The sequence below is a fragment of the Anas platyrhynchos genome, chromosome Z (assembly GCF_047663525.1).
Source record: "Anas platyrhynchos isolate ZD024472 breed Pekin duck chromosome Z, IASCAAS_PekinDuck_T2T, whole genome shotgun sequence".
NCBI lineage: Eukaryota > Metazoa > Chordata > Aves > Anseriformes > Anatidae > Anas > Anas platyrhynchos.
In genome coordinates, this window is record NC_092621.1 from 43,198,099 (window position 1) to 43,224,392 (window position 26,294).

Below are 26,294 nucleotides of genomic sequence, written 5' to 3' on the forward strand. Positions count from 1 at the left end.
GGTGGATGTGGCCTGGAGGAGGCTGCGGCCCATGGAGAGCCCCCGCAGGAGCAGGCCCCGGGCCGGAGCTGCAGCCCGTGGAGAGGAGCCCCCGCAGGAGCAGGGGGTCTGGGGGGAGCTGCCCCCACCCGTGGGGGACCCGTGCTGGAGCAGTTTGCTCCTGGGGGATGGATGGACCCCGTGGTACGGAGCCATGTAGGAGCAGTGCTTGAAGAGCTGCTGCCTGTGGGCAGTCCCCACAGGCTCAGTTGGGGAAGAACGGCATCCATGGGAGGAACCCCATGGTGAGCAGGGGCAGAGAGGACCCGTGAAGGAGCAGTGGACGCAAAGCATCAGGGACTGACCGCAGCCCCCATTCCCCTGCCTCCCTCAAGAGGGGAGAATGAAAAGAGAGTGGATGGGGGGAAGGTGCTTTTACTTTCTCACTGTTCTAGTCAGCTAGCAATAGGCAATAAATTACCTTAATCTCCCTATTCTGAGCCTGTTTTAGTAGTGATGGTACTTGGTGAGATCCAATAAACTTCCTGAACTTATCTAAACCCACCCATGGGCTTTTTTTTTTTTTTTTTCTTTTTTCTCCCATTGTATTTTCTACTCCTGTTCCATTGAAGGGGAGCAAGGTAATGGCGTTATGGAACTTGGCTGCCCATTGGTATTAAACCACCACAGTGATCCTTTGTAATATCCTTTGTAATAGTGTAAAGTGGAGCTATTGCAGTGGGTTCATCTAGCTGAGATGAACAGCAATAATCTGCCTTATAAGAAAGCAACTAAAAGCAAATCAGCTTCAAAATGAGCAGCTCCTACAAATTTCTGATGATGAGGCTGATGAAGGACTCACCTTCGTAGAGGGACATAATTAAAGACATAAGATCAGATAATCACAGCATTTAACTACTATCATGGTAGAGATGTTCATGAGGTTTCTCAGAGACCCTTTATAACATGAAACAGCTGTAAGAAAACATACAGCAAAACAACATATAACATATATATTATCAAATGCTAAGGATTATCTATAGTAACCGTTAACCCCAATAAATGTAGCTAGATTTCTACCAACATATATTTGGCATGACATTTCAGTGGCTTGTAATTTAATGGAGTCTAAAATTGTTTCTCATCATTTGGAAAGAATTTATGACAACTTCTGAATTTCCACCCAAACTACACATACTATTTTCATAAATTATGCTGAGTACTTAGAATTCAAATAATGTCAAAGCAGATATGCTGTATATTTCATATGTCAAAACAAGAAAGCAACCTCTCTTGAAGGTAGCTTTATAGCATATATCTTTCTAACTGAATAAATGGATCTGTCTGTATTCCTTGAAAATTACATTTCAGATTGCCTGAGATTCCACTTAAATTTTTGTCTTTTAGATAGAGCACAGACATGCCTGCATCTAAATGTTTTATGTGCTCAAGTTGCCTCAGGTTCTGATTTAGCTTCTCCAAATACTGTTCGTGTTACTGGAGTCTCTTAGGAATTGCCTGTTTGCAGACCATATGTTTTGTTTTGTTTTTTTTTTTACCAGATGCTTTTGCACTGTCTGAGTTCCAAACCATCTTAATGTAAGCATGCTCCATCCAAAAGCTGCACAGCTTTGTTTGCTTGACACTCTAGTTAGATCTGCCCACCAAAAAGTTTCAGCCATATGTCTATAGCCAGGGCCTGTCTTTAAAACAAGACTGCTCAATTTGTACTCTGAGCATAGCAATTTTATTTAGGGGCAAACTCAAAATAGCAACTACTTACATGGTAACTGGGCAAACCATTAGACCCTTGGCATTAAACATCTGAAGCCATGTTATTAACATCTTTAAGGCCACTGCTTTTTAAGTGTCTCTCTAGCTAGTGAATGGGAAAAACAAACAAACAAAAAAAAAACATCTTTCGTCATAAGAACTGTCATAACTGCAGAAAGCTTTTCTCCAGTGTATTTTTATTAGGGATTTCTGCCATCATATTAACATACAAAACAATCAGGATGTTGACATAGAAATGTGAAATTCACTGTACAAAGATAAGGCTCGAGTTACAGATATATTATCCCTCCAGTCTCCATTGAAATAAAACCATATTTAATTCTTCCCAGAGTTGTGTTTATAAATGTTAGACAAACCACAAAATAGATTTCAAGTACATAACATTTTACAATATAATCCAAGCACAGACAGAAATACACAATACTGTACCTATAGATGCTCCATAATCCAACTCTGTAATTCTTACCAACAAGATGCTGGACTGTTACTCTGTTGAATACGCCCAGCCATATGCTTCTGTGTGCAATAGGTGGTCCTGGCCTTTATGTTAGAGGACTATCATGAATTTCAGTTAAATTACTTTGATAGGCAAGAGAATACTAGGAAGATTAGGAAGAAAGGGAAGAATTTTAGAAGGCCAGGCCTGAGTGTATGCATATAGGTAGTAAAGGCAAGCACATGTGCACACATACTCTTGCATTTAACCCTACATAAGACCTCACTACACTGCACATTCTCTGAGATTATTTTCTCATGCAACTCAACCATTTTCCAATAGAGTTAAATCAAGCAAAACAATATTCCTACTTCTGGTGTGCTATAATTTACAGGGACAAGATTATATTTTAGAGCACAGGATCTAACTTTCTTTTTTAAATATAATTGCCAGACTTAATAGGAGCCTGCATGGAATCTTGTCTCTGTAGTCCAGCAGGACACCAGTTCTCACAGCCTTCACCACTCACAACTTTTCTGACACCCCTGCTTAAAAACAGTATCAGTGAATAATTTCCTGTTAAGGCCCAATGTCTACTTTAGTTAACTCTCCATTTCTATTAAGCTGAATATTTGGAAAGAATCATTTAACGACAAGTAGCACAGGATAAAATCCTCATCAAGTATCTAATCAATAACAATTCTTATGTGGAACAGAATGTCAAGAAAACAAAAAAAAGTGAATAGAAAAAGGCAATTGTTCAATTTAGCCTTTGTTGCTTGTGAAATGAATAGCAATTGAAGAGTTTTCAACTGAGAAAAGGAACTTTTAAGCCCTCTAACTGTTTCATTCTATAAAACTGGAGAAGATTGGAAAGGGAAGGAGAAATCATGTAAGGAAATCATCAAACTAGATGTTTGCAAAGGCTTACATGAGAAAAACAAGCAAAACCAATTCTCTGATATCAGAAGTAAAGGAGTTTACTCAGTAGGAATTAAGAGATGCGGTTACAATATGTTAAATGTAATTCTAATAAAACAGCCTCATATATGCCTCCAGTTCATAATTCTCTAAGCAGGAGAACAACTCTGAGGCTGAAATCAGAGTTCCCTAGTTTAAATATGAGATACGTCTGCACTAAGATCAGGGGACCAAAAAAATAAAATAAATTAAAATCTCTTTTTAGATAGAAGCTCTGTGGTGCATCTGAGGGCCTTCTAATGCTCTCAGCTATTGACAAGTTTTTTTTTGTTGTTGTTTTTTTTTTTTTTTTTTAAGTATATTCTCTATGCAATACTGGAATAACTAGATGCAAAACCATGTTACATGAAACAGCATTAGGTCCTGTAACTGGGCTCATACTAATAGGGCAAGAGGGTAAGTATGCTGCTATATGTAAAAGGAAGCATATCAACACACACAGAAAGTATGTTGTCTTGGAGATTAGTAATACAGGGCATCAAGGATGAAGATGCATCTGCTAAAGTGTTTAATCCTTTAACTGTGAGTCAGAAAGTTTTCATGTCAACTGTACAGTCTAAAGTTTTGCTTTAAAAAGGAATACATGTTTCTTTTCTAACATTTTTAAGAGTAGGTCACTCACTCACCTACTGATTTAGGTAGGGTTTTAGCTTTTTCTTTTTTTTTTTTAATTTTTATTTTTCCCCTACTTACTATTATCTTCTTCCATGTTATGTACAATAATCTACATTTAGACTGAAGACTCACTCTCTTCCAAAACATACTTGGACTATCTTATAAAGACTTTCTATAGCACTGATATAGTGTAAGACAAACTAATGTAAAGGGAGAAGGATCATTACTTTTAATTCTGCTCACTTCCCCAAGCTTTACAACTATGCCTTTCAGAAATTCTTCTGAGTACTCGGTGTCATTTCACCTCCCCCAGGTAGACCCTACTGAACTTGAGTGAACTTTCTATGTACTTCCCAAACCACTGTCTCTCTTATAGAGTCACATGTATATTGAATTCATTCATTCTCCAGCCAGTAGGTTAAAAACAAATAATTGCTAAAACACTAAAAATATCCTACGTGCCCTTCTGCACTATTCTTACCAATCTGTACAATTAAATAACATCAGAAGTTATCTTTTGCTAAAAATTTACCAAAATATTTTAAACACATAAAAATGTAAAAAACAAACAAACAGAAAAACAAACCAAAAACAAAAACCCAGCATAAACATTGCTTGTATAGGCATTGGTTAGAAGAGATTGCTGCACTAAGGAGTATATTCAAAAAATGTTTTCTTTCAGTTTCATTAGATTTAGCATCATGTATTCTAAGGTTAAAGACAATGAACATTATTGTTACGCCCATCTTGTATGATATAACAGATGAGCAGAAAACCTGAAATGCAGTTAAAATAAAGCTTATTTTTGGTTACTGAAAGGTGACAGTATAAGCCTGAAACTAAAGGAATACTTTAAGTGTGTAAAGGAAACATAAAAGCCTGAGGAGTCTGAAATGAACTGAGTATGAAGAGAGCTACCTACTGATGGCCTCAGGGGCATAATGAAAAGCTGCACTAATTGAAATTTTGAATATAGCCCTTAGTTGTGTCATATTTCTTTAAAATTTAAAAGCTTCCCAGCATGTCACGAATGAAGTTTATTTTGCAAGCTACCCACTGCCTAAGCGGGCAGTAATACTCAATATGAAACTGCTGAAACTCTGGCGTCTCACGGATTTCGTGGAGAAAAGAGATCTGAAGGTCTGACTCCAGGAGAACAAGAAGAAGAGGGAACACAAACAGTAACAGTCCAAGGCCTACAAGCAGAAGTCTGGAGAAACTCTTCACAAAGGCATTCACCTCAATGTTGCCCATTAGAAAATCATAGCTCCACCTAAGCGCTCTTCGAGCTTCTTTCAGTTCTTCTTCTTCAGCAATCATAAAGGCATTTTCATCTGCATCCAGTTCCTCAAATGAATCTGTATCATCTTTCTCATTCTCTGCTCTTGGACAGCTATCAAAAAGCATATCAATCTCATCATCAACCGGTGTGGGCAGCAAGCTGGCACTGGGATTGTATACCAGTTCTGAGATGGTTAAGGGTTCCTCTTTCATTTTCTCTTCCTGATTATTAGCAAGATCAACATTCTCCCCAGTGTCTTTAACAGGGGAGCTGGAAATCACAGGGACCGAAACATCATCTTCCTTTGGCAGTTGGATACCTGAAAGAGAGATTAAAACAGTGATCCTAAATTTCTGTTTCCCTGGTGGCAAAACTCAGCCTTCCAATCGCATTTAATGTAGATTGGAAATAAGATTCTACAATCATTTTTCATATTAAAATCTGACCACACACAATTAGCAAACACTGGAAACACCTTTTCAAAACTGCATCTGTGCCAGAGGAGGACATCTTTTACAATACTGCCGTACACCAGACCTGACTAAAGTCACCTGATGCAGCTACCACTAATAACAGTGTAACGCAAACAGAAAATACAACAGTTCATCTTCCATGGACAATCAGGTTTCTGATATAAATGAATACCTACTGCAGATGTGCATTGCTGCTATTTGCTTTCACAATATTAATAAATCACAACTTTATCTTCACTCATCTGAAAGAAATAAAGTGATAGCATAATGGCTGAGATTGGGACTTTTCAACAGAGAATGACATTAAAAAGAGACAATAGATTGTCATGATAAATTAATATTAAAAGTAGACAGGATAAAAGGAGAGGGGGGCTGGAACACCATATGGGGATTTGATATTATTGAAACAGATTGAAAATGCCTCACCTCTTTAGTGAGCTACCCCTCATATCTCGTATCTCAGTTTTCTTCCAGTAATCTTTCCAGTCCTCATACTCAGTCTCTTTTCTCTCTCTCCTTCAAATTTCTCTCCCTCTCACAAAGAAATCTTTCTTAGCCCTACTTGTATGATTATTTCTTATGAGTCAACTCTCTGCCCAAACTCTGTCCTCTCAGGACTTTATACCCTTTTTCCAGACTAGCACTAGCAGCAGAAAATCTTGGTGTCTGGCTGTTCTGCAGCTATATGAACACTGCAGTGATTCTTCTTAGTTGTCAGCTGGAGGGGAGTCAGCTGGAGGGGCAGAAAACTAGGCCCAGGGATGGGACAAAGTGATGGGAGAACAGTTTAAAATTTATACCATGTCTGACACTCATTAACATCATCAGATGCCATCTATGAGCAGAAGGAACAGACCATACACAGTGCTATGTGCACCAGCAGTATATAATATCGCTTAGTACATGTCATTTTGTGATCTCCATGTCTCCATTCTTTATAAATGACTAATCCAGATGCAACACAGAGATAAGGATATATCAGGTAAAACCAACACAGCAAGATTATATGACTTATCCAACAAGTAACCCAGGAAAATCACAGCAACTTAGTATTTATAATTCAAATTAGCGCAGTTCTTTGATTTTAGCAACAGAGGTCTGCAGAAGATGGAGTACTGACATCATTAAGGATTAACTCCAGTTTTAATGCAGTAAAAATTAATGTTCTGAGGCTTTAAAATAATGTGGTATAAAATAATATGTATTACTACAGAAAAAACAAGTACTAAGAAAAGTAATACATCTCCACTGTTAATTACAATAGATGCATCATGGTTTTCAGTGTGAAGTAAAAAAGTCTCTGCAAACACTATTAAAGTTTTCTATTTAAGAGAAACAAACATTGGAAAAAAAGTATAATAATAATTAAAAATAAAAAATAGTAAAAAAAAAAACATGATGATAACTTTGAGATGAAAGAAAAGAAGCATGACCTGAACCATGTTATAATAAAGGAATGCAACACTACTCTGTAAAAACGATACAGAACAAAAACCAAAGCAAAAATCTTGGTCATAAACACATCTACAGTATAAGATATACAGCTTACATGTATATTGGATCACATTTCTAAGCTAAAATTTTACATAGTAACTCGACTATAATTGACTAAAATGCTGCTGAGAATGCCACTTTGAAAGTAGAAGCCTCTTAGATTTTTCTTGAAAATGTCAGAGATTTTTTTAATTATTAGACCTAAAAATTTTAGATGCATTGTATTTAAATGATGAACTTTATTCCTGAAACCTATTTGCCCTCTAATGACTAGATAGCACAAGAATATTCATATGTCACTGGTTTCTTGATCATTAAACTGAAAGCAAGCCATAACTGTATTTCAGTAGAGTAGGTGATACTCCGTACAGCCTAGACTTTCTTACTGTTAACACATTTTGCATTTTTTGAATGACAAGGTCTTAAATTTATTTATTTTTAACAGCTACCATACTCTCGACAGGACATATCCATGATAATCTCAGTTTTATAACAACTGATGCTAGATATGTGCACTACCAGGTCACCCAAACACAGACCTATTCTGGGCCAGACAGGAACACGATCACACTTCCACTAGAGCCTTAAATACTAAGGGTTTTCAGCTATATGTTTTTATTCATGCTCCATCCCCCTCATTGGAAAAAATAACTGCAGAAAACCTGTCAATACACGGCTAACACATCAAACTTTGTAGAAAAAAATAAATAAACAGATCAATACTTTGCAAGATGGAGTTGCAGCACTGGGAATTTTAAACCTAGTTAAAATATATCCTCATGAAAATATCTGCCACAGTATGATGCTGTATGTCAGAGTGCCTGAGAGTTTTCACACAAAAAAAAAAAAATAAAAATAAAAAATAAAAAAAAATGTAAGCTCTACAGCTCCATTAACATGTTTTCCAGCCTATCAAATAGATAAGTAAGATGTGTAGTTACCCCAGCTTATAGACTTGCCAAAAACTGGGTGAATGATGTCAAGTAAATATCTTTTAACTTTAAAATTATACTGAAGTCGATATTAGCTGGGGTGAAATGCCAATAATGCAACATTTATTATATATAAATATATATATATATTATATACAGCATATTACAAATATGTTGAAAAAGACACAAGCATTAACAGTAAAACTACAATTGAAACCTACTTACATTAAAGCACTCCTTAAACAAGCCAGCTTGCTCCTTACCTGAAAGGACAGCTTTCTGGATCCGCCTCTTAACTCAATGTTTTGTGCCTCATGTTATATTCATCAGAGAAAACCTCTTCATTATACAGCACAATTGTTGGGAAGCAACACCCCTTCAGCAGAGCATGATAGATGTTACATTCATTTTCCCTATTAACTCTTCAAAATGGCCCAGGCAGTTCTCTGCCCCCGTAATTTATTATCTTTTCCTACTCTCTAGGGGATAAGCTGGCCATGCTTCCAGGTGAGGTTTCACACCCTGGCTAAAGGTTAGCTGCAACTAAAAAGACCATTTCTGCTTCCTTTCATTTGATGCCCGAGTGAGCCCATATGTAAAGCTAACCTAAGAAAACAACTATTTTTGTTTGTTTGTTTGTTTTTCTAGTTAAATCTCTGATGGTTTTTCTTCCTGAATTGGCTTCTCAGGTGTTCTCAGTGATGGAGAGAGAGGAGTGCTCCTTTCACCAGCTGCAAGACAGCGGACTGTGCACAGCTGAAATGAAGCCTCGCCTTCAATAAAGAAAATGCAGACGTCTCCTCATTAGCCCAATTTGACCGTCTAACTATTAATTTCTTGCCTCAACTACTCTGTCCTCTCCTATGATAGCCACTCCAGAATTTCATCACTTTTCGAAATGAAGTAAGCATTGTGCTGGAGTCTTTGCGTTAAAAAATATACTTGCTACAGCCATTGAGTGCATACAAACTGACTGACACAAGACCCAACAGTATATGACCATTAAGAGGTAAGAAAAGATTTGGAAAGATATTTCTCCTAAGCATACTGTAACAGCACGTACCGCTGGATCATTAAACCACGCTCTGGATCTATTTCAGAGTGCATGCACAATGCCTTGAATATGAAAGCCAAATTTTTTAAACACTGTAGCCCAACACTAAGCATCTACACATACATGTATATATATGTAGATACAGAAGCACAACAATTTTCAAAGGTGCTTTTCACTTTCTCTTAATAGGAGTAAAAGATAAGTTGAGACACTTCAGTATGGATTAAAGGACCTACTTTTAACCTCCCAAATTCAAGAATCCTGGCTGTAAGGCTCTCTATACCTGCTTAGATGCAAGGTCAATATTATATCTGTTTATCATGTTTCTCATCATACAGAGGACAGCTGCACCTACTCCAGAGAAAGGTCACCCCAATTTATGGTTATGAGCCTTCTCTCCTTCCCCAGAGTAAATTCCAGTGTGCATAACATGCATAGTGAACATAAACAAGAAAGATCATATTAACTTCAATGAACATTACTTTTTTCTCCTATATCTGGCAAACGTCCTTTCACTTTGTGATCAACCTGTAGATAGAAGGCAGCAGAGCAACCTTTTTCAGATCGGTGTTTTCTGAGGGGACTGTATTAAAATTGCAATGTGGCACAATGCCAAACTGTATATCAACTTTGTAGTCCATTATTTAGCTTGAGCTGGTAACTTAACATATAATCAACATAATTACAGGAAGGTACACATGAAACTAAAACAATTACTACTGCCCATTATTCCCACCCATTCTCTTCATTCTCTTTCCCTAATGGAGTACTAAAAATAAAAATAAATAAATAAAAATGCATCCTAATCCATAGACTCAAAGCAAGAGGAAAAAAAAAAAAGGGGAGGATTTTCAACTATTTTACCTGTTGTTAAACATTAAATCAAAACTATATTTTATATCAGCTTGATAAAACTGTAAATAAATGTTTTAATATAAATATATGAAAACTCAGAGTGAGCACTAGCTGATGCTGTTGTAAATTCATTTGATATTTTAAAATATATATATAAAGCTGTTATTTTTATTCTTTCATATTTGTTATGTCACTGCAACATTTCTCAAGTCAAGGCTTGAGGAAACAATTAGCTATTAATCAGGGTGAAAGTAAGCCCAAAGCAAAGTTCCAGTCACATCACAGTACACATATATGTTGGGTCACTCAGACTTTGATGATTTCAAATGACACAAGTGCAATGGCATATTATCAGTTTCAATGCTGAGATGTCTTATACAGACATGAGAATATCACAATAAAGCACCAAAATTCAAAATTGTTCTAGACAACAAGAAATATTCCACTGACACAAGTTTAAGATAGGAAAAATGTTTTCAGATAATTTGCTTTTAGAATATCCTTTATGACAATCAGTTATCCAAAGTAATGAATCCAGGTTTAAAACAAGAATTCCTCAGTCTCCCAATGGAAAGAGAGAACATAAAACCTGAAGTAAGCCTGAAGCCAATATCCTTTAACTAACTCTACAAGTCTGCTGCAAATGCTTTGGTCTTATTCAAACATAACAATTACTTTGCTGCCACTCTTATAGGGCTACAATTTGAAGATGGATTTTGAAAAGTTTACTGTTTTATAATAATAGTTTATATTATATTCAGATTTATATTATATTCAGATTCAGAGGTGTTCAAGGCCAGGTTGGATGGTGCTTTGGGCAACCTGGTCTGGTGGGAGGTGCCCCTGCCCATGGCAGGGGGTTGAAATTAGATTTAAGATCCCTTTCCACCCAAACCATACTATGATTCTATATGATAAATAAGCCCAATGTTACTTACATATCTACAGGAAAGATTTGCTATACTTTTCTGGCAACCGGACAAGTTTTACAGAGCCAAAGACATCTCATTATATGAGCCAAAACTCAGTACTTCCCTTTCACTAAATACTGGGATTCCTCCAAACCTCTAACTTGCTACTGCAGATAGGAACATGAACAGCTGAATAAAACACAAATTTACAGTGGTCATATGCTATGAACACGAATATGTAGGAGGTCTGACATAAATGTTGCCAGCAGCTAGTGTCTCTAAAGGAGCCAAAAACAGCAGCTGAGGATTCACAGGCTGAAGGGCAGTCCCAGCCTCCCTGTTCTTAAGAAGCTGCAGTTGCCAGGAATACAACATTCTAGAACAATGTATACTGTTATGAAGAAAATTCAATTCGTCCCTTGTGTTGTTGCTGGATATACTGCACATAGCTTTGCTTACCAGACATGTGAACACAATTATGTATCTGTAAAAGGACTTTGACTTTTACAAGAAGAAGGAACAAGTATAAAGATTTCCTTCTTTTAAACAGAGAAGTGAAAAAAATAGATTCAGTCCAGAAAAAAAGAGAGCAAATGGATTCTCTGCTGGAAATACTTTATATGAGTGTGCAAAGAACTACATCTGTCAGGCTGCAATTGGAACAGTTCCTTCCTATGCCTTTCACCACTTCCTCTAGAAATATTGCGTACGCCTTACTTAATTTCATTGCAGACATAATTCATATGTACTATTCATCAAATGACATGAAGGAGGAGGTGACTATTTCACAAGAATAAAATGCATGGAGATCACAAAGAAAATGTAGGAAAGGGAAACAGAATCTAGAATTGCACTCAAATATTTCCCTGCATCTACATCAAAGCAAGATCTGCATCACAGCCAGATGCCCAGCCCTCAGAAGTAGGAGGCCATACCCTACCCACATCCTGTGCTCATATAAAACACCTAATCTGGCTTTGCAAGGAGACTAAATCAATGACAAATTTTAGTAACACCTTTTCAGGCAGTGACCTGGAAATCTTGCTGGCAGTTCCAGTTAGTTTTATTCTTGCTGCAACTTCTAGAAGGCAGTAAAGTTCTGTCATGACTGCTCACATCAGGTGCAGACACTGTGACTCTAAGGCATTGCAACTGGCCCCACAATTGCACTGAGTCACAGTGTTCAGCTAATGCCACAGTTTGTGCAGCCCCCAGAGGCTCCAGCTCTGGTATCTACACCCTGCAATGCACACCCAAAGTGCAGAAATAAAAGCAAAGCAGAGCATGCAGTGCAGCAGGTTTTCTGAGGTGTACTGTCTAGCAACCCTCTGCCCTGGAAGGAGCTCACCCCAGCACTGCTGGCTCCGTCCAGAAATACAATTTAGCAGTGAAAAGGTTAAGGTAAGTAGCAGGGAGGGAGAAATGTCCATTGTGGAAAGAGGAATGAAAGAGGAAGGTTTGTCTGTCAGCAAATTATAGAAAGGGGAGAAGCTGGTGAAGAGACTGCAACCACTGGCTCTCTAGCGAAAGGCCAACAAGAGTGAGGCTGCAAAGAACTGGCACCAATGTGAAAGCTTAGCACCTGAAAAAAGGACAAGTGGGACATTTCAGCACCTCCACTGAGTTAGAAGAACACTTCTGGCATAAGTCAGCATTGTTCTGAAATGGTCGCATGCAGAACGGTGCTCTCCCAAGGAGCTATGCCTTCCCCTTCTACACAAACTAACCACAAGTCCTTGGCTTTATATGCTGATTTTATACCCATATACACCAACAAGGCTAACATCCTGTAAACAGTATCACAAGATCAAGGTTTATAAAAATCATCATAGCCCCAGTGCACAAGTCCATTATTAAACTGGCATCTAATACAAGACAGCTTGCATATAAGTATTAGGAGACAGCATTTAACTGAAGAGCATGAATGCAAAATACATGTAAACAGTAATGCTTTTTCCATTTTGCTACTGCTTTTTGAAATGAGAGAGTTTAATGAATTCCCACAGTTACTAGAGCTTTCCTTGAGTGGTAATGTTATGAAGCATAGCCAGCCAGGAGCTGCTGCAATTCAGAGACAAGTCGCTGCAAGAAGCATGTTCTCCCATACCTGAGATGCTTGCTGCCTTCTGATTTTCAAATGTTACAAATATGACAATGCTCTGGTCTTTGCCAGAATATCGTGAGTTAATTCTTTTGTAAATACCTATTTCTGAAATGAAGATTCAATATCAACAAGACATGATTTTATACAAGTGCATGAGTAACTGACGTCTATCTACCCATATATGCAAAAATATGAAAAGTAAACAGTATCACAGAAAGGATGGAGAAACAGATTTTGAAATGCCACACTTCATTAATGAAGCAGAGATATATAGATTGATGGGTGGACCAACCCCTCTTTGGAAAACAAATCATTATGGTATAAAAGCAAATAAAAATCTTAGTTGTGGTTGCTATCCAGAGCAACACCGAATATGTTTTGTTCCTTGTGTTCCATTCCTTTTATGTATAATGAAAAAAAATAATCACACACCTTTTTTAATTTTCGGTATTACTATTCAGTATATTATATTATTCAGTACCTAGAAAAATAACATCAAAAAAGTTATGGTCTGTCAACCCAAGCCACTCAATTGCAGTAAAACTAAACTGTGTCAACTACTGTATTCAGCCAATATTCAAACTATGCTATGAACCTATCTCCTAATTCAAGAACTATTCAGTTTGCTAGAAATTATTAATTTTTAAAGTAATTCTCCCCCGATGTTAAAGAAAACTGTGAAAGTAAAATTCCAGTCATTCATTCATTAGCAATTAATGAATTAGTCTACTGTTAAAGCAATATATTACAACAAATCTCATTTAATTTGTCATTCATTCTCCAATCCTCCTGTCAGTAATTCATCATTATTCTCTGCTGTACTCAATGTAGTATTTCAGTATTTTCAATACAGTTTCTTTACAAGTGACCAGTATTAGCACAACAAACTATGGAAAAAAAAAATACATGTATATATATATATATGAGTAAAATAAATTTAAATTTACCAGCCCTTCTGGCTGTGATCTTGGAGCCATGCCGCAGTAATCGAATACACACTTCCTTGCTACAGTGGTTAACCATCCGTAAATGAATGCTTCTCTTGGTTTGGATTTTTACAAGGCATTTCACCATTTTGGTTATGTATCCCTGTTCTCAAAGTCTTGTAAAGTCTCTACCCATACTGTCTCTGACCTTTTATTGCATTTCCACTGAGTTTTAAAAGACTAACTCAAGTCCCTCTCAATGAATCAAATGACAAGCTTCTAACATGGACAACAAAAATATCCCAGCAGGGAACAGAACGAGAGGTTATTTTTAAACATTTCCACATGCCTCATAACGTACAATACGAACTTCCACAGCATCCATCTCAGTTAGCAGTTGCTAGCATAACAGCTGAATCACACACACACAAGCATAAAAATATCCAAGGCATCAAAACACAGTGCAATGAAACAAAAGGCCAGCATTTAGGGGCTTTTTTTCACAAAACAAAATGACACTGCAGCCATTATTTTTCTAATAATAATTTGGTAACTGATGTTAATATCCCCAGTGCTACCTGGAAAATACTTGTGGAAAATGTAGAGTTACAAAAGGAAAAACTCCATGCTATGCTTATCAGCCTTAGTAAATGAGATGAAAATGCTTTCATGTCAAGCCTAGCATCAAAGCTAACCTGCTTGCAAATAAACAAGAAGAGAAAAATCCTAAGTTTGGGAAAAATGTCTCTCTGCATATGGGCTCCAGTTCTCAGTTGTGCTTAACTGTTGAATGCCTTCACATTCACCAGAGAAAAGTGTTGCTTTAGAAGGCTGGCCATTTCTCTGCTCCTCTGCAGAAGGGGATCTGCAGGATCCTAAAAAAGGCATGACACATAGATGCTGACTGCTGATAACTTGCTCCAGCTGGAAGCTGGAATGCAACCACGTGCACAGTGTCATGCTGTTCCAGTGCGAAAGGAGCTCTTACCAGGTTCACTGAAGCCACAGAGAGAAGGGGTGTACAGGGGGACAGTCTCTCACTTCCCCAAAGACTTACCTTTAATGTTTGTACTGCTTGAGTCTACTACTTGGCATCCTTGTTCTCTCTGCACCATAAAAATCAATGACACACATGCAGATACATGGGAAATAAGGGAGGAAAGGGAACATAGTCCTGCAAATGTGTGTTCTCTCATGAAAGATGTCTACTTCAATGGAACCTTTTGGAAAGTGTCTTTGTGGTGGCTCCCTTCCTCTGCATCCCAGGCCCATAATATGAATATGAATATGAATATGAATATGAATATGAATATGAATATGAATATGAATATGAATATGAATATGCAGCAGTTCTCATTTTCAGTCCTTCCTACTGCAGGGCAAATGCTCAAACACAAGGAAAAGCCTAACTGAGGACACAAGGATCACCTGAAAAAAACTGTAAATGGCTTCCAACAGAAACACATTCATGTGCGTAAATACATGTATATCATTTATGTTTTACATAACCATGTTCTTATAAGAAAGAAATGACTGAGATTTCAAGACATTGCCCACAAGACCGTGTATACAAAACTGAGGGTGGTTTATGCTGAAATACTGTAGCTGAGTCAACAATTCTTTGTCTCTACTCTCTCAGCAAGTAGGGATTAGGCTCTGTTTCTGGAGACAGAAAAAAGACTTTACATGACCTCACACTGGCAGTGAATCCTGCATAATGGTTGGAAGACACTTGTCAGCAAAGATTTTTCAGAAGAGAAACGTGTTTTTCTCCTGCAGGACTGCCTGGGACTCTTTTTTTTTTTTTCTTTTTTCCTCCAGCAGACAGACAGGAAGGCAATAAATCAGTCTTAGTAACTATTTGTTTTTGCAGCTCTGTCCACTCTCCTTCCTAAGTTGCTGTTCTAGACCGATACAGCTGAAACGCTAACCACTGGCAGAAACTGTTAGAGAGACCCTTACCATTCAAGTAGAGTTTCAGGGTAGGTTGAAAACAGCACATGGTTCTGTAACTTCTCTTAAAATCAAAACAAAGTATTCAAAAAAGGAAAAAAAAAAAAAAAAAAAAAAAAAAAAATCTCCCAAAAGCAAAAAACTATGATGAATAAAACACTCCTCAAAGCTGATACACTTCCCACGCCAATGAAAACAGTGAACAGGTGTGATGGTTTCACCCTGATGGCTAGCTAAACTCAAGCACCCTGCCTTGCTCCACCCCCTTCGTTATCAGGACAGGGGAAGAAAACACAGTGGAAGAGGGCTCAGCGGTTAAGAACAGGCAAGTCACTCATGAACTACTGTTAAGGACAAAGCAGACTCAACATAGGGAGATTAATATGATTTATTGCCTATCACTAGCAGACTAGAGCAGTGAGAAACCAAATGCAAACTAAAAACAACTTCCCTTCATTCAACTTCATCCATCTCCTCCCCCTGAGCAGTGCAAGGGAATGGGGGCTGCAGTCAGTCCCTGATGCTTTGTGTCCACCACTCCTTCATGGTCCCTCTCTGCCCCTGCTCCACCTGGGGTCCCTCCCATGGGAGTTTGACCTCTTCCCCAGCTGAGCCTGCAAAGGCTGGCCACAGGCAGCAGCTCTTCAAGAACTGTTCCCATATAGGTCTGTACCATGGGCCATCCGTCAGGAGCAAACTGCTCCAGCATGGTGTATTGGGTTTAAGTGGCTCTGGTTTTGGTAGCAGCGGGGCTGCAGGGGTGGCATCTGTGAACAGAGCCCAGCAGCTGTCCCATGTCAGGTCAGGGCTAGCTCCAGCCAGCTCCAAAAGGGACCTGCTGATGATGGCCAGAGCTGAGCCAGGGAGCAACCCTTTGCACAAAGCACACAGTAGAGGAACTTACAAGGAACAGACTTTATTCTATAAATGAGAGAATCATCTCATCATTAAAATTTACCAAAGAATTAGTACAAAACTATAACATATGTGGCCTGAGCTAAGGATGCTCATTTTGGCCTCAACTAAATTTAATTGAAAATTAGGAAAATGTAATTATCTTGCAGACCACAGAAATCTAAAAATAGAACTTATTTTATTTAGAAACTCAACTAAGAAATCTGATATCCAACATACTGCAATTTACAGTTTTTTGTTCTATATGCATGCACACACCAGATACCATCAGTTGACGGAGTAGTGATTCCGCCCATTTCAAGGGGAAAATTCAAGAGGAAAAACTGTGTCATACAACATGTCTCATACAATGACACAAGACATTTCATGATTCTCTCTCTGACATACTAAGATAAATTTTGTCTTTTTTATCCAACAGGTATTATTTTAAAAAAAATATTATTTTAATATTTAACATTATTTTGTTATTATTTAAAAAACAAGAATGTCAAAAGATTGTGTATTAGTTCCACTGTACATAAAGACTTATCACTAAAAATTTTTCTAATAAAATTCAGTACAACACTAATTTATGCACAGGAGAAAAGTGGACTATGTTATCAGTTACAGTGTTCTTGCTGTATAGATGTAATGTGTGAAGATATACTTAACATTATTTTGTATTTTACTAGCATATTTTTAATATTTATGGGACTATAATAAATAAGGCACCAATATTTCAGATTCATGCCTAAGTTGTAACCACAGAAGTTCCAGATGCCTGTGCTGTGGAACTGAAGCTTACAGAATTCACACACACAGACAGACAACCAGACATACACAGTAGCTCATTCCCATATATTTGTTGGATGCAACAAAGACCACGATCTCGTTGCAATCACAGAGGCGTGGTAGGACAGCTCGCATGACTGGAATGTTGTCATGGAGGGCTATGTCCTCTTAGGAAAGCCAGGCTGGGGAAGCCAGGGGGTGGGGTTGCCCTTTATGTGAGGGAGCAATTAAGAGTGCACCCAGCTCCACCTGGGGGAGGGTGATGGACAAGTGGAGAGCTTGTGGGTGAGAATTAAGGGGTGGGCTGGTATGGGGGACACTGTTGTGGGGGTATACTACAGGTCACCAGATCAAGAGGAGGAAGTCAATGAGGCCTTCTACAAGCAGCTGGTAGCATCCAGATCAGAGGCACTGGTTCTCATGAGGGACTTCAATTTTCCAGACATCTGTTGGGTAAGCAACTCGGCCAGGCACACACAGTCCTAATGATTTCTACAATGCATTGAAGACAATTTTCTGACGCAGGTGGTGGAGGAGCCGATGAGGATGGGGATGCTCCTGGACCTTGTCCTTACCAACAGGGATGGGCTTGCTAGGGATGTGAAGGTCAGGGGCAGTTTGGGATGCAGCGACCATGAGATGGTAGAGTTCAAGATGGAACTTGGTGAAAGAAGTAAGGCTAAAAGCAGGATTGCTACCCTGGACTTTCAGAGAGCCAACTTTGACCTCTTCTGGGACCTGCTTGGGAGTATCTCATGGGCTAGGTTGCCAGAAGGCAAGGGTGCATGTGAGAGCTGGGCTACATTTAAACAGCACTTCTTCCAAGCTCAGGATCGATGCATCCCTAAGAGTAAGAAATCGGGGAAGTGGGGCAGGAAACCTGTGTGGATGAGCAAGGAGCTCATCGATAAGATCAAAAGAAAGAGGAAGGTTTATGAAATGTGGAAAAAGGGCCTGTCTCCTTGGGAGGAGCATAAGTGTTGTCAGAGCCTGCAGGAACGCAACAAGGAAGGCTAAAGCCCACATAGAGATGAGGCTTGCAAAAGAGATAAAAGATAATAAGAAGGTGTTTTTTTGTTTTGTTTTGTTTTTAAGTATGTAAACAGTAAAAGGAAGGTTAGGGATAATGTGAGTCCCTTGCTGAATGAGGGGGGTGTCTCCTGGTAACAGGAGATGCTGAAAAGGCAGAGATACTAAATGCTTTCTTTGCTTCAAGTCTTTGCTTCAAGGACTCCCTCTGGGGACTCCTTGACCCTGGAGGGAGGAGAAAGAGTCTGGGAAGTGGAGATCTCCCCCCTTGCTGACAAAGGAGTGGTTCAGGAGTGTCTGAGTAGGCTCAACACACACAAATCCATAGGTCCAACGGGATGCATCCATGTGTGCTAAGGGAGTTAGCAGAGGTGATCACCGAACCACTCTTTATCATCTTTGAAAGGTCCTGGAGAACAGGAGAGGTGCCTGAAGATTGGAGGATAGCCAATGTCACTCCAGTCTTCAAGAAGGGCAAGAAGGATGATCCGGGAAACTACAGGCCAGTCAGTCTCACCTCTGTCCCTGGAAAGGTGTTGGAACAGTTTGTTATGGATGCCATCTCCAAGCAATTGGAAGAGAAGAAGGTTATGAGGAGTAGTCAGCATGGATTCACTAAGGGGAAGTCGTGCTTGACCAACCTCGTTGCCTTCTATGATGGCATCACCAGTTGGGTAGATGAAGGGAGAGCAGTGGATGTCATCTACCTTGACTTTAGCAAGGCTTTCGATACTGTCTCCCACGACATCCTGCTAGCAAAGCTGAGAAAGTGTGGGACAGATGAGTGGACAGCAAGGTGGATTGAGAACTGTCTGACTGGCCAAGCTCAGAGGGTAGTGATCGGTGGAGCAGAGTCCAGCTGGAGACCTGTGTCTAGCGGTGTTCCCCAGGGGTCGGTGCTGGGTCCTATCTTGTTCAACATCTTCATCGACAACTTTGATGAAGGAATAGTGTCTGCCCTCAGCAAGTACACCAATGACACAAAGCTGGGAGGAGTGACTGACATGCCAGAAGGCTGTGCTGCCATTCTGCGAGACCTGGACTGGCTGGAGAGATGGGTAGGAAGAAAACAAATGAGGTTTAACAAGAGCAAATGTAGAGTCCTGCACCTGGGAAGGAACAACCACATGTATCAGTACACGCTGGGGGATGACCTGCTAGAGGGGAACTCTCAGAAGGACCTGGGGGTCCTGGTAGACGACAGGTTGACCATGAACCAGCAGTGTGCTCTCATGGCCAAGAGGGCCAATGGGATCCTGGCATGCATTAAAAGGAGTGTGGCCAGCAGGTCAAGGGAGGCAATCCTCCCCCTCTACTCTGCCCTGGTCAGGCCTCACCTGGAGTACTGTGTCCAGTTCTGGGCTCCCTGGTACAAAAAAGACGGGATCTCCTGGAAAGAGTCCAGCAGAGAGCCACAAAGATGATACGGGGCCTGGAGAATCTCCCCTATGAGAAAAGGTTGAGAGACCTGGGTCTGTTCAGCCTGGAGAAAAGAAGACTGAGAGGGGATCTCATCAATGTGTATAAATACCTGAGGTGTGGGAAACGGAGGGATTTGGCCAACCTCTTTTCAGTGGTTTGCGGGGACAGGACAAGGAGTAATGGTCACAAGATGGAGCACAGGAAGTTCCACACCAAGATGAGAAAGAACTTCACAGTGAGGGTGACGGAGCATTGGAACAGGCTGCCCAGGGAGGTTGTGGAGTCTCCTTCTCTGGAGATATTTAAGGCCCATCTGGACACCTACCCAGGCAGCCTGCTCTAAGGAACCTGCTTTGGCAAGGGGGTTGGACCTGATGATCTTCTGAGGTCCCTTCCAACCCCTTCAATTCTGTGATTCTGTGAAAGACTCCATATTTCCTTTAGGAAAGACATTGTTAATGCCAGGTAATTGCCATTAATGTTGTATTTTATACTTCTGTGATACACAACAGTAAGTTTAGTAAAATACATGGTCACTGCAAATTTTTATGTAGCAATGAATATCTGTCAAGCACGCATCTTTTATTGACAGACAGCTACTGAATAAATGGTAGGACCTCTCCATACACAACTCAGATGCATAGACATACATCTTCATAAGGAAAAAAAAAAAAAAAAAAACTTAAAAATGTCATCCAGCTCAATGAGGACATCTAAAAAGTATGGAACTCTATGGGGAAGAAAAAATTAATGAGCATTTAAGGAGCAATTAAGGAGCATGAATTTTAACCAGAAGGAATTTAGAATGAGCCCGTACAATTGTCTAATTCTTTTCTAAACTACAGTTTGAGGTAGACCAACTAATCACTGAAGCATGCTACTTCCACTTTGATTGCTCCAAAGGCAAAAGTTAATGTCACCAAGAAAACAATTCCTGTTTGAAACCTGAATACACGTATATCAAATGACTTAGAAGAAGTTTTCATCACATAGCAAAACCACACCTCTGAGTCTTAGAGATATTATTAATATAACATATCTTAATGTGTATTAAAGATATAGTTTTTAATTTGGGGAAGTGAACTACTCAGGTGAAGCCTTGCTTGCAGCTGATGCTGAGAAATCCAAAGACAATAATCACCAAATTCAAAATAATTGCCAGGTGATCAAGAAAAGAACTAATCTACATCACCAAATCAGCGGAAGAAGGCACCCACACAATTACTACAGCAACACCAAAAGACATCTGATATGTTCAACTGAACTGTGGTGAAACTTATTCTAATGAATAGGGAACATGGAAAGAACCTAATGGTTCTTTCAAAAATAAACATCTCAAAAATGCACTTTTTTATTTTTCATTCATTTCATTCTTCCATTTTTGTCATTCTTCCACTTCTTTCATTCATTTTTTTCATTATTTTCTTTCATTTTTTTCTTTCATTTCAGTTCTTTCATTTCAAAAATGAACATTTTTGAATATTCATTCAAAAGGACCTAGTTTGGCCATCTGTGACAAATAAATTTTGCAAACACTCCTCGATAAAGGTGAAACTTGTGTAGCAGAGTGCCTTTAAAAGAATATCTTTATGGTAGAACATCTTTACAGTAAAAAAGGTAAAAATGACCTCTCATACATACTAAATTCAGTTACATGCGATAACCTTTATGCAGGTCAGTCATTTTATGCTTTATCTGTACACTACCATACCTCTTTCCTGCTCCTAGGAAAGAAATCAAGAGTCAATAACAAGGAAAACATGAAGAATTTTAAGCAGTATCCACGAAGATTTGAGAACTGACTTGCAAAACCTAAGGCATTAGTTTTCCGAAGACAGACATATCAAAGTGGAGAAGGGAAGCACATACTGCAAGAACATGGTAGAGATTTGAGAAGCTCAGGTACTAGAACCACACAAAGACAGAGCAACATTAGAGGGAGATAATCAGATGTCAGAAGCTGTGATGTTAATGCACAAAACAGCTGTTAAAAAAAAATAGTCTGGAGTCTCATTCAATTTCTGTAAATGAAATACAGACATCAGACAGTGCATGAAGCCACAGATCAGGCCACAGAGAAGAACAAAAAAAATCAGTGGACAAAAGTAAAATGTTCCAGATGTCCAAGGACAAAAAAAAAAGGAAATATTACCATTATTTCTGGAGATAGTTCATCTCCTTAGAATACCTCGACAAATATCTGTTAGAACCAGGTGGAACTAAGTTAAAGACAGGATGTGATTAAAATGATATAAAATGTGTTGTCATTACCAGAAAGAAGTCTATAAAAACATTAACCCAGAGGCGTATTGTTTTCTGTTCTTTTTTTTTTTTCCCTGTAAAACCTGAGAAATCGTGAGAAAATCATGTCTTCAAAGAATTTTAAAAATGCATTAACTGTAATTTACTCCAGCAGCAGGTCTACTGCAAAATAGAGGGCTTCTTCAGGGCTTTCATAAAGATCAAACAATTTAACTGATCAACAAATTAAGAATTTCTGGTTAGTTCCTGATGCTGTCACAAAACAGTTAAAAACAAGGAATAGTAGGGTGATGGTTAGGCCAAATGAACCTGAAGGTCTTTCTCAACCTTAATAATTCTATGAAATACATCATCGTCAGTCTTGTAGCTCTTCTTAACCCCATTTGCTAAGACACATTTGGATACTACACGTTGGGCTTGGCATCTGAAAGTGACTGCACTATCAGTGGGGCATCAGCTCCTTGATCCTGAATCCCAGTTCTGAAATCCGCTGACATTTGGGTGCAAGCATTATACACAGAAACCAAATACTATATAAAGCTGACATCTAAAATGCAGATATTCTGCGCTTTCACCAATTGGCACACTTACTGTCTAATTTGGTAAAAGAGATACTGTCTGGTGTCCAGCCTCCTAGCTAATTCAGCTATGTAATTGTGATTTTAAAAAGGAAACAATTATGCTTAAGTAAGAATACTAATTCAAATCTGTTTAAGTTCGTAATTGGACACCTGTGTACAGCCTGTAAGGGCAGAATGAAGAATTGTGTCTTGAGCAATGTGAGGAATGTTTTAACAATTCGTGTCCATAAAGAACAATTCTGTTGGAATCCTGTCTGCCTCTGGGTCCTGCACTGGCAATTTAATTCTTGAACTACAGATGCAGTGTGTCCCAGTCTCCCCCTTATTCTAGTCAATTTATCACGTCTTCAGAAAACACTCCTTAAATTTATGAACCTGTTTGCTTTTGTTATTCCGGACTTCTATTTCTAACAGTTACAGCCTTTTTTCCTGTCTTCTTCGAGATTAGCTTAACACTGCTATAGATGTGTCTGTGAATGGCTGGGGAAGAATGTTTTAATTACTCATGAAGCGTCAAATAAGAAAGCTGTTTGTGTTTGATGTCTGGGAGTTTCAGAACAACTGATAACAACTAGTGACTGTTATGGGATACTATGTGGATCTTTGGTATCTGGCCAGGGGGCCAAGAGATTTAGAGGAAGGAAAAAGAAGCTGAAGGACGGCTGGGAGACAAGACCTGCAGAAAGTGTTCTATAAACTTGAAATTGTGCCGAGTGAGCACAAAGGTGAGAGGAAGACTATGAGCCTTCAGCATGAAAGACCCCTAGAGACCTCCAGAGGAGACTGATGCGCATGCTCCAGTAGGAAGGAGTGGACCCCGGAAGCTAATTATAATAATCTATTTTTTTGAGAAGTAGTAATGAATATGTATTAGTCTAGGAGCATAAAAGTCAGCTGCTTGATGTAACTGGTGTGCGTCCTGGTGGAGCGGAGACTCCCGGTGCACCCAGCGCTGTTTGCTTACCTCCATCCCTTTATATTCTTTTAATAAATCCTATTTTTTTATTTAATCCTAATTTGAATCCTAAGCCATTTATAACAAGCAACAAGACATCAACAGACAAGCTCAAGATATTTTTGCTGCCAGTTTAACAAATGCCTGTTTTCAAAACCTCTTATGTAAGTGCTAACTGCTAAAAAAAAAACAAACTACTGTAATGGTGTTGCAGACATCTAGTATCCTTCTTCCCACAGAGAGCAGTTGTTGATGACCATTCTTTAGTGTGCATACACTTTCTTATATGTCAGCAAATCCACTGGACAATTTGGGATTTTTGGAGAACAGTTTCCCTTCAGCATGACAGACGGCGTAGATTTGTAAAGTTGACATTTCATAAGGAAGGATGGCTGGGTTATTGTTGCTTTTTAATATTTGGTTGCATCGTGTGTTTTTTTTTTTTTTCCTCCCATCTGAAAGGATTATCCTAAGGATAACAAGGCAGGTTGCTCACAATCCCCTACAGACTCTGTTGGCATCATTTCTGAGTAACTTGTTCCCTAGCAACATCAGAGTAATTGACACCAAATCTTCCCTCTTACCCAGCAGTTACTGTTAGTTCAGCTTCATACCTTCAGACACAGCCAACTCAGAATTAATCTCTCCAGCAATTTAAGGAGCAGAGATGCTTATTCAAGAGAGCAATTAAAAAGGGTAACACCACAATCATTGTATTTTTGGCCATGCAATTTACTCATAATATGTGAAGCTGATATAAAACTAAGAACAAACAAGTTTTGTTCAGTTAAAAGAGGAAACTGTACACTGCCCTGAGTCTGCCCAAGGCATGCTCTGGTGACAGTGCTCTTGTCAGCCTTGCCAATGAGTTGCCTGGCCCTTCCTATGCAGCACAGTGCAATGCCGTGTCAAGGTCTCTGCCATCAGCAGCTGGAACATCACACACATGTGGCCACACCTTGCAGAAGTGCGTGCATGGGTGCAGGAAGCTACATGAGCCAACCCACACAGCCCAGAGAGAGCAGACCTGCCCTGCAGCCACCTCTGGCATGGCTGCACTGTGCTCAGCAGCATTTACAGGCACTTCGGAAAGCACCCCCAGACTGTCTGCCCCAACCTCAGACCCCAACATCTAGAGATACCAGGGCTGTTTTACATGTGTAGCACCCTAATAAAGTCTGCCAGCGTGGTTCAGTCAGTCCCAGGACCAGCTGCCTTCCCCTCCCCTGCTGACAAACTTTTGCTCCTGCCCTTGCCTTGTAAAAGCACTTTGACTGGTCCTCCCTGATGAGCCTCTTAAAGGTTGAGCCAGCAAGAGCTGGGGCTCTGTACAGTTAGGGGTTGGCTTTTTATTATTATTAATATTTTAAGTCCTTGTGTCAGCTCACTCTGAGGTGATTAGTGCTGGTGCAAGGGAGAAGATTGGAAACTAGAGCAGAAGGATGCATGAGTGCACGTGGGGAGGTTGGAGAAGGTTGCAGCATCAGTGTCCAAGCTGCAAGATCAGCTTAAACTGCAGTTTGAACAACATAGTCAAGCTCACTGCAGGGTAATACCATACAAGAGCTAAGCACTGTTACTTAGCAGCTGGTGGTATTTAGCTGTACATACGTAACATGTTCAACAGAAAATTCAACAACAAATATTTGTATTGAATTGTAGAAGAACAATCTGCTCACCTAAAAGGAAACATGACTTTCCAATTTATGTAATCTATGTATTTGAAGCATAGCTGCACTCCCTGGTGAGTATACAGCAATGATTAGTCAGCAGTTTCCAGAAATGGATTTCACTGTTTAAGGTTGTAAGTATAGCACAAGCATCAAGCTGTTATTACTCTTCAGTGGTGGGAAATGCTTAGCAGGAACACAGTAGCTTGATACTTGGCTTCCAAAAAGTGAATTTTCACAAGATACAGGTATGTCAGAGCATAGGTAAATAAGTAACTGTTAAAATTAACTACCTGTCATCAGCTCTTACTAATAATAATTATAATCCAAGTACACAGACAATTAATTCATCCTATTCTTACAGCATTTTGGTGATGAAACTCCAAAGAATGAACAGAACAGGATGTCACATATGACTACTATGAAATGAAACTCAGAACATACGCCCATGGAAATAAATTCACTTGCAAAACACTCAGTTATTCTGTTTCCCAAGAACTGACCATAATAAAGCAGCAGTAAAGATTGTATTTCCCAAGGTCTGAAATGATTCAATTATTATATCTCAAGTAAGAACCACTGGTAGATTTTTAGTTAGTTGTCTTCCTTTTTTTTTGTTATGGACAGTGCAATTATCCTCACTTAAACTGGCTAAGATGTTCATACCATTATTTGTAATGAGTGCATTTCCGAAAGATAGATTCAACATTCAACGTGATTTTTAAAATATCATGGAATTAACACTTGGAAATCACTATTGTACAAAATGCATTTGAACTGATCATCAGATAACACCCCTTTTTATCCATAGAATTAAATTAGTAGATTTTTTTTCCAAGCATTAGAACAGAAATTAGTAAATATAAAAGGGAACGAAAATGAACACTGTATCTAGCAATA

The 26,294-nt window shown here is 39.1% G+C and overlaps 1 protein-coding gene across 5 annotated transcripts in view; it reads right to left on the reverse strand.

Moving 5' to 3' along the window:
- Window positions 1-1,931: 1,931 nt before the first annotated feature.
- The window catches only part of FRMD3 (FERM domain containing 3), a 148,892-nt gene continuing 124,529 nt past the window's right edge, over window positions 1,932-26,294 (reverse strand). For all 5 annotated transcript variants that reach the window (XM_072031134.1, XM_027446530.3, XM_072031133.1 and 2 more), the window contains one exon: window positions 1,932-5,406. In XM_072031134.1, coding sequence (XP_071887235.1) covers window positions 4,811-5,406 — 596 coding nt within the window. In that variant the 3' untranslated portion in view covers window positions 1,932-4,810. The remainder of the gene's footprint in view (window positions 5,407-26,294) is intronic.